At 35.8% G+C, this 10342-nt stretch overlaps 1 protein-coding gene across 1 annotated transcript in view; it reads right to left on the reverse strand.

Annotated features, from left to right (window-relative positions):
* Positions 1 to 10342, reverse strand: part of LOC107187445 (potassium voltage-gated channel subfamily KQT member 1) — a 58416-nt gene that overhangs the window by 17976 nt on the left and 30098 nt on the right. Inside the window, exons 5-7 of the mRNA XM_015575550.1 lie at positions 8964 to 9127; positions 7366 to 7476; positions 6420 to 6626 (exon numbers count right to left, since the gene is read on the reverse strand). Of these exons, the coding sequence (XP_015431036.1) occupies positions 6420 to 6626; positions 7366 to 7476; positions 8964 to 9127 (482 nt within the window). The remainder of the gene's footprint in view (positions 1 to 6419; positions 6627 to 7365; positions 7477 to 8963; positions 9128 to 10342) is intronic.

The following is a 10342-nucleotide window of genomic DNA, read 5'->3' on the forward strand; positions in this document are numbered from 1 at the left end:
TATTTACAATGAGTTCCTTTGATTCGTTCCGTTCCGATTAGGCCACGACAGAGAAGGTTCTCCTTCCTAGGCGGCAGTTGTTCAACGTTAAACATTTAATATCGGTAATTGGGTGACTGATACACTGATTTGTTATAAACAAATAAGAACGTCGAGTGTCGGCGTGTTTGTCTCGTTTGTATGACCACTTATAGCTAATTGAAGCACACATTTTACAAATAGATATAGGATAAAATACATTAATAAAGATATCGATCTTCGAGCCGTTGTGCAGCCATTGGTCACAAACATATAATTCAAGAGACAAAATCATTCTTTGCGGAAAAATAATCGGCACAGTATGAACTGGAAATGTCGGCACACCAGTTACAATTAGTACTACAGTCAACTGACACCAGACTCGTAACGTCAAACGACTGGTGCCTTGGAAGATGAGCCTTCTTCGTCATGCCTCAAAACCTATACGGAACGAATTAAATGAACTTACTCAAAGGGGTACATGGGTATTAGACGGCTCAAATAAACATTTCTCTTTGTGTTGGATCGAAGAGTGAATAGTAACTCAGATCATTTGCACGTATTACAATTCTTTACTGTGGATGTAACACGTATTTTAAAATTAAAAAATCCTCAAAAAAATTAAAAATTAAATGAAACGTAAAACGCCAATGTGGGCACTGTGTGTCCAGGTGGTGAACATGATTATAGGTGAATGACTCAGTTGAATGTAATAATTGTTGTAAATACTCCCTGACTCAAAATTTACAAGATGAAACTTTGTTGTAAAATTTTAATAAAAACCCGTTATGCAACAAATCTCTGGTACACGGGAAAAAGAGTATAATATTTAATATTATAAGTGCTCCTCTGCAAAACTAATAATCCTGATTTATACATTTTTGCCCGTTCGCCAAAAAATGTGTGGAATACCAACTCGGGCAATTTTTCCTGAACTAATTCTCTAGAAAATATGTAACAAAATTTTTCCAAATTCTACGATTTTAATGAACGAGTTCCACCTTGTAGATTTCGAGCCAGAGAATACTCATTCATCTGGAATTATGTTCATCACCTGGCCGTGCAGCGCACATTTTGTACTTCGGTTAATTTTTAATATTCTGGAGGTTTTCTGGCTTTAAAGTACGTGCTGTATCCAGAGTATATAATTGTAAAACGTGTAAATGATTAGAGTTGTTAGCCGATCTTTAATCCAACCCAAAAGAAACCGTTCATTTTATTCGACTAACACCCATGAACCCCCCTAATGTACATAATAAAAATTCGTAAACAGAATCACAGAACTTTTTTTCGCGTATTTAGTATACATTTAAAAAACAAACAATGTTTGAAGCGTAACAATTTTATTCTCGATCATACCCGCTCTACCATTCGCTTTCGAAACTATACAGAATGTTCTCCCTGGAATAATTCAACAAAAAACAATAAATCACGAGAACTGTTCGAGTGAACACCCTGTACATAACACTTAATACTCGTACACATCGAATCACGAGGATCTCTAAATTTGCACAAAATTCTAATCGAACTCTGGTGAGAAATCCTCGACTTTTATTAACACCTCGTGCTTGCAAGCGTTTCACTATTTACGTATACGCATCGTGTACACATAGAGACATGACACACATAATCGAAGCGCATGCACATTAATAAATAAGAAAGAAAAAAAGAACAACCAGTGACGTCACATTACAAAGACCTTATATATTCCCATCGAATTTGTACGGTGACACGAAGAAGCGTGATGGTGCACTAAAGTATAATAATAATAAAAACGTGTTCTATCGTCGCGAATCGCAAACAATTTCGCAGGATCTCCCGTTTATTTTCTTCGCGTACAGCGTAATGCAAAATAATTTCCAGCCGTTGCTTAAAATAAAAAAAGAAACAAGCGTCGCCAATTTTCAACCGTCACGACGAACACGGGTGAACCGAGATTTATTCGTGGTTATCCACTCTCGAGGATCGATTCTTCCATCGCTAGCGGGGTGAAATTGAAAAATCGCCGGTGGAAACAGAACACGAATCGAATCGATTGGGATGCGAATAGTGGCTCTGGTTAGATCGTCAACGGATATCCGTGTGTAGTGGGGCCACAGACTTCTATATTATACAGGGTGTCACAAAAGTGTTGCAGGCCTCTGAAATGGATCACTCGTGAGATGATTTTGGAACAAATTTTTCCTTAGCAAAAATCTTATCCGAGGCTTTGTTAACGAGATATTAACGAAAAATCCCGACCAATCGCTTTTTTGACCAAAAAATTTTTCGTTAATATCTTGTTAATAAAGCCTCGGATAACATTTTTGCTAAGAAAAAATTTGTTCCAAATCACCTCACGAGTGAACCATTCCAGGGAACTACAACACTTTTGTTACACCCTGTATACTGGTACCAGTACACCCAGATACTTTAGTTTAGTACATGCTTCTTGAGGACATTTTCTATAAGCGAAATTTATGGACTTAGCAGTCTAGTATACGATATAGAAGTTTGTGAGTGGGGTATCGGGTCCGTTGATCACGAGACCGGTTCGTAAACGTGTAAAGAAATGTGATAATTCGAAATAAAGAAACATGCAAAAGAGTAAAAATTGAAATAAATCTAAGCCTTTACATACCATCTTCTTTACACAAATCAACTGAAATATATATTAGGTACATTTTTATAATCGTCCAACACAACGAACACTGAATTTGTATTTACAAATATTTTTAAGTAAAAAAAATAAAGGCACGACTTTCCCCTACGACCGGGGGAACCGTGTCAGTCGTGAAGGAAAACAAAGGGAAAAAAAAATCACACATGGGAATTCGCGGGAATCTTTTTTTTGGCAGCAGATGCGAGAAATACGGATGCCTTCTAGGAAGACTTCGTCTCGAAATTCGTGAACAGTGTGCCGACAAATTTGATAAAATCTGTTGATGGTCTCGAAATTTTTAACAGTTTCTTTCGGGTTTTTTGTATACTAACTTGATGTCAACCTTCGTTCCCTGTTCTAATTATTTAACCCTTTCACTCCCAGTGTTGTACCGGTACAACATTCATTTTAAAAGTATAAACATTTCATTTCAAAAATTCGTAATTTCACTGATAATAGAGTAGATCTCATCGTTGAGAAATTCAAGTATTCATTCTAGAAATAAGTAAATAAAAAAGAATTGGTTTGTTTAATATTGATATTTTCGACTGCAAAATAACAAGCAATATAACCTAAATGATTGCATACACTGATTAGGAAATGTATACATTCCTTTATTTATTACCCACCTAGAAAAATTTATATAGTCATCTAAAGTTCCTTTGTACCTCAAGAATCAAATCTTCATAATTTCAATAACATAAAGTATAAATAAATTAACGAATACGATACAAATTAATATCTGGTCAAAGAATCAACTGGGCAAGCTGGGAAACTGGATATTATTGTATCTTGGTGTTTCGAACCAAAACTGAGTTGACATAAAAAAAAAACAAAAGAAAAGAAAAAGACAAAAAAGAAGCAACATTTCGGTCGTGTCGTAGAACTAAGGAGAACCGATTAACAATATAACGTGTAAAAGCTTCCAAGCGTAATTCGAATTGCAATCAACACACGAATATTCATGAGCAACAATCAGTTATTGTTTATAATTCGATATTTAACGGCACATTGAAAACACAGAGCAGAATTCGCATTCTCTGTTTGCATCCATCCACTGCCAAATTATCTGCATGACTTCGCGGGGTAATCGAAATCTCTCGCGGGTTTCGTTTACCCCGATTCGGTTCATATTTTCAGCGAAATTCGCGGTATTTACGGTTATCGTCTCTTTTTCTCTCTATCATATTCTCTCCCTCTCTTGCTAGCTTTCTTTCCCTCTATCGCTCTCTTTGCCTTTCTCTCCCGTTGCACCCCTCGCGTACTGAAGTTAATCGATGAATTAACGTGCCAATGGATAGCTTCAATCGGAACAATTTAATCGGATCATTGATATCCGATTCGAAACGGGGCGAAACGTACGGGGTGTTTTCAAAACAGTGCCAGACAATAAGAAATTTATGAATACTTGACTCTTAATATTTTTAATTATTAATTTATTAACCCCTTAACTGTTTAATATTTTTTATATTTACGAATTATAAGAATAAACTTCAAAGCGTATTATATATCTGTCGACCAGTTGTGCCAAATTGTTTCTTGAACGAAAAGAATAAATATTAATTATGGACACTGTATAACTCAATATGTTTAAACAATTGTACTCGATAACGCTTCTAAAAAAGGACAGATAATTTCAGGTAATTATAAATCATTTATAGACCCGACAGATAATTTCCAAGACCATTCTGCATAAAAAAATGTCATGTGAATGAAAGCACGATTAGGAACATATACAGAAATACATATATGGCGTCAGATGTTAATTGGTTCTCAGTAATTTGTAAGTACTACTCTTGAGGTACTAGACCGAGAATGACTGTGAAAAAGGATGAAAGTCACAGTTTGTTCAAGCGAAAAATTTAATTGGTTTTTATGTAGATATCTTTCGTAATCGTGTTTTGGACGCTACTTTAAAAACACCCTTTGTACATCCGTGTGCACGTTGATCGCGTAATCTCGGTAAAGGATTCAACATTTCGGATAAGATATCTAAATATTTATTTATACGAAGGAAATTTCTGATAATTATCCAACTGTTAGTAATAACAAAATTATTTGTTTTAAACAACAAACGAGAATTCTGTAATAAGAAAATCAGCATGTGGAGAATAAAAGAATAAAAGATTACGTTTGCTGCTTGAATCTTCAATTTTACAGCTACAATGACATTTACAGATTTTACAAATTTGATTCTTTGAAAGCAAGTTAGAGGTTCATTTGATTAATTTACCGAGATCAAACGAGTTTGCTGCTTTTTCCACGGGACGGGCAAATTGGACAAATTTTCAGGCCTAACGAAGGAACGTTCAGACCTAAATGGCTATAACTTCGCTCGGTACCTTTTTCCGTTGTTAGAGCGAATGAAAGTAAATGTCACTGCAAAACTTGAGCTTATCCTGCGATCTGGTAACAAAATTTGATTACACCTTAAATTTATGAACAATTAAATCATTTCAGTCGGAACTTTGTTGTCATAATATTTTTAAATAATTTCCAAGTAACCAAAAACCTTACAATGATCTGTATTGCTAAACAATCAAAACAGTTAATAATTGAAAATTTATTATACAATTATTAAAATATTTGTCACTGAAGAGTTATAATGTGTCAGTAATTACGTGAACGATTTATTTCTAAGAATGTTACGATTTGTCTATACTCTATACTCATTCGAGTGTGTGCAACTAAATTCTGATTATTTGAAAATTGCAATGGTGTTTTGTTCTTTCATAGTAGCTCAATATACTTCTGAAAGAATTCATGTCTGGATTACGAAACGGTGTAATTTAAAGTGTTTCGTTGCGAAGAAATTCGATGCATTCATTACGAAAAAAAACTCGGTACATTCGTTGATCGAAAACGTAATCGATCGAATGTTCGTTATTGAATTGCAACTGTGAAGAATTTCTAAATATTCTGGAATGTCGAAGTATTGGGATACTTTAAATACTGATATTTCGTAAGCCACAACTTCCATTATTATTTTAAAATTTCAATTAAGTTTCCTCTTACATCACCACAAAAATCGATACATAAAGTGAAGATTTTTGAATTATTTATGACCTAAATAACAAATTATATATATAATGCCCAAACTTCTGGCTCTGTACAATTCTTTTTGTCACGAAAGCTTCGCGACTAAATTTCTCAGAATAGCTTCCTTCAAACGAAATAAATTGTATGCCAATTAAGTATAAATAAGCACTTTAATAGTTTATGTGATGAAAGAAATGAAAATTTTTGGATTTTTGTTCTAAGACACGCCAATTGGCGAATCAATTTTAAAGGACCCACAATGCAGCATCCTGGCACCGCCATTTTCTATACTCGCAAAACTAAATAAATTCTTCGACCGAACCAAATCGAAAAAGCTAATTATAGTAATTCAGAAAATTAATATTTAAAATCATTTCACGTATTTAGATCCGAAATCGATTGTCCTTCCTACATGGTAAGTATTTTCATGTTCTGCAGTAACGTTTTATTTCATCCGCCATAGTAACGGAAATGACGTTCCAGCAAATTCTGAACCGTTTGCGGTCCGAGCGAACCCTGCGGCGAAACAAAAAGTAAAGTAAAACTCCCGGAATCGCTGACTGAAGCGATCCGAATGCTGAACGGCAAATATAACGTGGATCGCAAATCGTCGGCGTCGATCAAGACGTCCGAGTAACATCGTAAGCAACTATAAACATCAACAATCAACGGCTAGTAGGCTACTGCCACTGAACTCCGACAAATATTCGTAGACGCTTACCTTTCCCAAAGGAGTGGACGGTTGTCCGGCGGGCGCTGGGTCCTTTATGTAGATGTTCCATGTCGCTACGCTGTTGATGGCCTTGTCGGCGGCGTAACATCTCCATAGGCACTGTATCAACATCGCGGCAGCCGGTATCTGCCGATTGAAGTGCTTCTGTCGTTGTTTTTGCTGGACTTTCAGCGCGAAACCCGAGCCCAATATGCCCTGGAACCACAAAAATCATATTGTGTCCTATTATGTTCGCATTCGTGTGACTACTTCGATCGAGAGGCATTCTTGAATGTAAATTATTTCATTGGTCTAATAAAAAAATTGTCCTTCAACCGTTAACTACGGACCACTTCTGTCTTTGAGACGAATTTGAATTTTTCTTTTACTGTCGCCATCTAGTGGAGAGTTTTGGAAAGCTCTAGAGCATTAGAGTAATTAGTTTGGGGCCAGGATGGCCCCCTGGAATACGGACTGGCCCCCCATCCAGAAGTTATGGGAGTGTTATGGACGAATATCAGGGGACTTGACGTATGTACAATTATATTTCGCGCACTATTTAATACTGTTCCGAATTCTGTCCCCTGGTCATTCTTTATACCAAATAGTATCTTCTTAGACTAGAACTACCGAAGTTGATCGTGTTTCTATTTTTATCACGTTGGTAAAAGAGAGTTGGTAAAGAGAGTTTGTTATAAACATGAAAATCGATAAATAAACGAACTTCTTCACTTACAAATTGCAATAAAAGCTGCGGAAATCTCCGAAAATACACAATTATGACATTTTCATATTTCTTATTAGAGTTTACGAACCAGTCATTTTGACTGTTTTGGTAGTTCTAGTTGTTAACGAATGAAGTATTATTGAAAAGTGGTAAAATTAATTTTGTAAGATGTATTGATACAGGCTGTCCAATTGTAATTAGAATTGCTAATATGGAAATCATACTTACGGCTGGAAGTGCGAAAAATGATATGGCGAATACGCTGAAACACGAAGCGACTATTTTTCCCATCCACGTTTGTGGGACAGTGTCACCGTAGCCGATAGTGGTCACGGTAATCTATGGAAGAAACAAGCACGTATTAATATCGTGTTTTCAATAAAATACAATCGGGAATTTTTTCGTCTCTTCCCTTTTGGACATCTTCACACGCGACGTCAAGGATTAAGGAAAGTGACATACAGAGAAGAAATCTAGCGTGGACGAGATAGATATGCGCCGTGCAACAATGAACGTATTATAAAATACAGATGAAAAAATTGTGAGTTTCATGAAGGTTTATAATTATTCAGGCTGTTCCATTTATGATTCACCGTAGAATACAGTTGAAAAGTTTTAGAATCCGTTACGATGTCCTCGTTTCTGAAGGAAAATCAAATTACATACGTCATATTTTGATATTGAATGGCGATAGAGTTCGCAGTATAATTTTATCCAAAAAAATTGTTATTTTAAGAATGTGTCCTGCATTAATAACAAAAGATATTTAATAAAATGTATTCCGAAAAATTATTCGATCCGATACTTGAGTAAGTCACTGCACGTCTCAAAGCTCAAATATTCGTTCACACGTTGCTATTAAAAAATAAAACCATTACACAGAGATATGCGCATTGGAAAGGGGAAAAAATAAATACAGAAAACGCAGAAAAAAAACGTACACCAAAAAGCAGTGTAAACATTAAATATTTTTTTCAATTGGACCTCGTACGTTTTAATCAAATTTATCGACGTGATCGAGTGATCAACGAGCGCACACAAATAAATCGAGGAGGCAATCTAATTAAAATTTAAATTCAAAGTAAATTTAGTAGCGTACAGCGTCTTTCAGTTTAGTTTTTGACGCAGGAAATAATACCACGAATTTCTATCGGCCACAAAGCGAAAAGTGTCGACAAGAATGGAACGGCAATCGATCGTCGGTGTTTTCCCCCTCGAAACGATGTTAATCAATCCGCACTTAAATCCTTATTTATTCGACCGCGTGGCTTTAATCGGCCTCCCGTTGACCATTCGACGGACTTTAAATGGCGGCATATTTTCCGAATGATTAGCACCCGCCGCTTAATAAACATTCGCGAGCCGGCTATACAATTAAGCCCGTACACGTCGCTGAACGAAATCCAAATTCCGAGGTAACGAGCGAAATCGCCGGACTGAATTAATTATACGCGTTAATAGAAACCGAACGGGCCGAAACGCTTATTACACCACGAGTCACGTATTGGAAAATGGATTTCGGCTGTTCAAGGGAGCCAGTATTCTTCCGCGCGACTTTAAGGGGTATTGTCACTGCGGAGCTCTGAAAAATTGTCACATTTCAGGAATTTGGCAAAATCCTACTTATATAAGAGATATAAAAAACAGCTGCTTAATTGACCGAAAATGTTGAATTTCGTCTTAATGGGCACAGTAACTGACTTACCCTAAGTGCAGAATTGCATACTTAAAATGATCGAAGGTGTACAATGAAAAATGTGGAGAAAATAGCTGAAAGTGAGAAAGCGAACAATAACAAACACGCATGTCATAGTAATTATATTTACCACCCCCCACCACAGTGCATCTGCGTAACTGGAAAAGTCTGTTTTTCCATCGGGCCCAATAACATCTTTTTCGGCAAGATACACGAAGTAACTGCTGAAAATAAGACCTAGGAACCCGATGTACAGTGTCGTGATCAGCTCCTGAAAGTTTTGATAGGAGAACGCTTTAATGCAGTAGCTCCTCAACGACAAGAATTATGTATTCTTTCGTTGTGACTTTGTAAAAGGCGACAATTCCTCGGAAGTCTCGAATCTCCAATCGAAGATTTCGTGGTATAAAGTGGCTGAGTCACTTTTCTTCAAAAAAAGAAAATAACAGCACACTGTATTGATAAGCACTGTTTTGGAACACCCTGTATACATGATTATACTGTAAAATTATAGTTAGTTTTCATTCATACAGCCCTGAATAATTCTAATGCTAATGGACAACAGAAAATTATATACAAGGTGTTCCACCTAAGACTGAATACTTATACATCTTTTTTATTTCTAATGATAGAAATGTTTCGAACACCGTTTGCATGGTTTCAAGAAGGGAGTATCGTATATGTAACAATTTTTTTGCGAATTTTTTTAGATCGCTAGAATCTTTTTGCCAGACAGCATGTAGGTTTTTATATTGCATCATGTAGCACGTGTTAATGTGCATTCAAATATGTCTAACCTAGGACCTTGAGGTAAATCTGAAAATTGAAACAATAATGAAATGAAAAACAGAAAACGTTAACCAATTCACTACTCCAGAAGACACGAAGAATCGAAACATTACAGTATGTACAGTTATCACGTCAGAAGAAATAGAAACAGCATAAAAATCCATGCTTTCTCGTTTTAGACATTGCATTGCCACCGATCGACATCACTTTGAGCATTTGTAACATACAAAGTAAATTCACATACCCCCCTAACATTGTTTTAGAATTTCATTATTTTTTTAATATTCAAGGTTCACCGCAAGGTCATAAAATAGACATATTTGAATGCATCTCAATACGTGCAACATGATGCAATAAGAAAAGTACCTAAAAAAAATTCGAAAAAAATGTACCTTGTACGATACTCGCCTTCTGAAACCATTCAAACGGTATGTGAAACACTGCTCATATTATTACAAAGAAGATATTTAGGTGTTCAGTCTTACGTAAGACACCATTTCTTAATCGAAAAATAAACCATAATATTCGAATACAAACTAGCCTCCTTTCAAGAAAAGAACATACAAACGTACCACCTCATTTGAATTTTTTAATATTAAACGTTAAGGCAGGCTGTGAAATAAACAGAATTCAATCGAAAGCTACTTAAATACTACCATTATCTGAAATTCTCCGAAACCTATTCAACCATCTGTTATAGACTGTCAAACACTGAAATAC

This window comes from Dufourea novaeangliae, unplaced genomic scaffold (genome assembly GCF_001272555.1).
Source record: "Dufourea novaeangliae isolate 0120121106 unplaced genomic scaffold, ASM127255v1 scaffold89, whole genome shotgun sequence".
NCBI lineage: Eukaryota > Metazoa > Arthropoda > Insecta > Hymenoptera > Halictidae > Dufourea > Dufourea novaeangliae.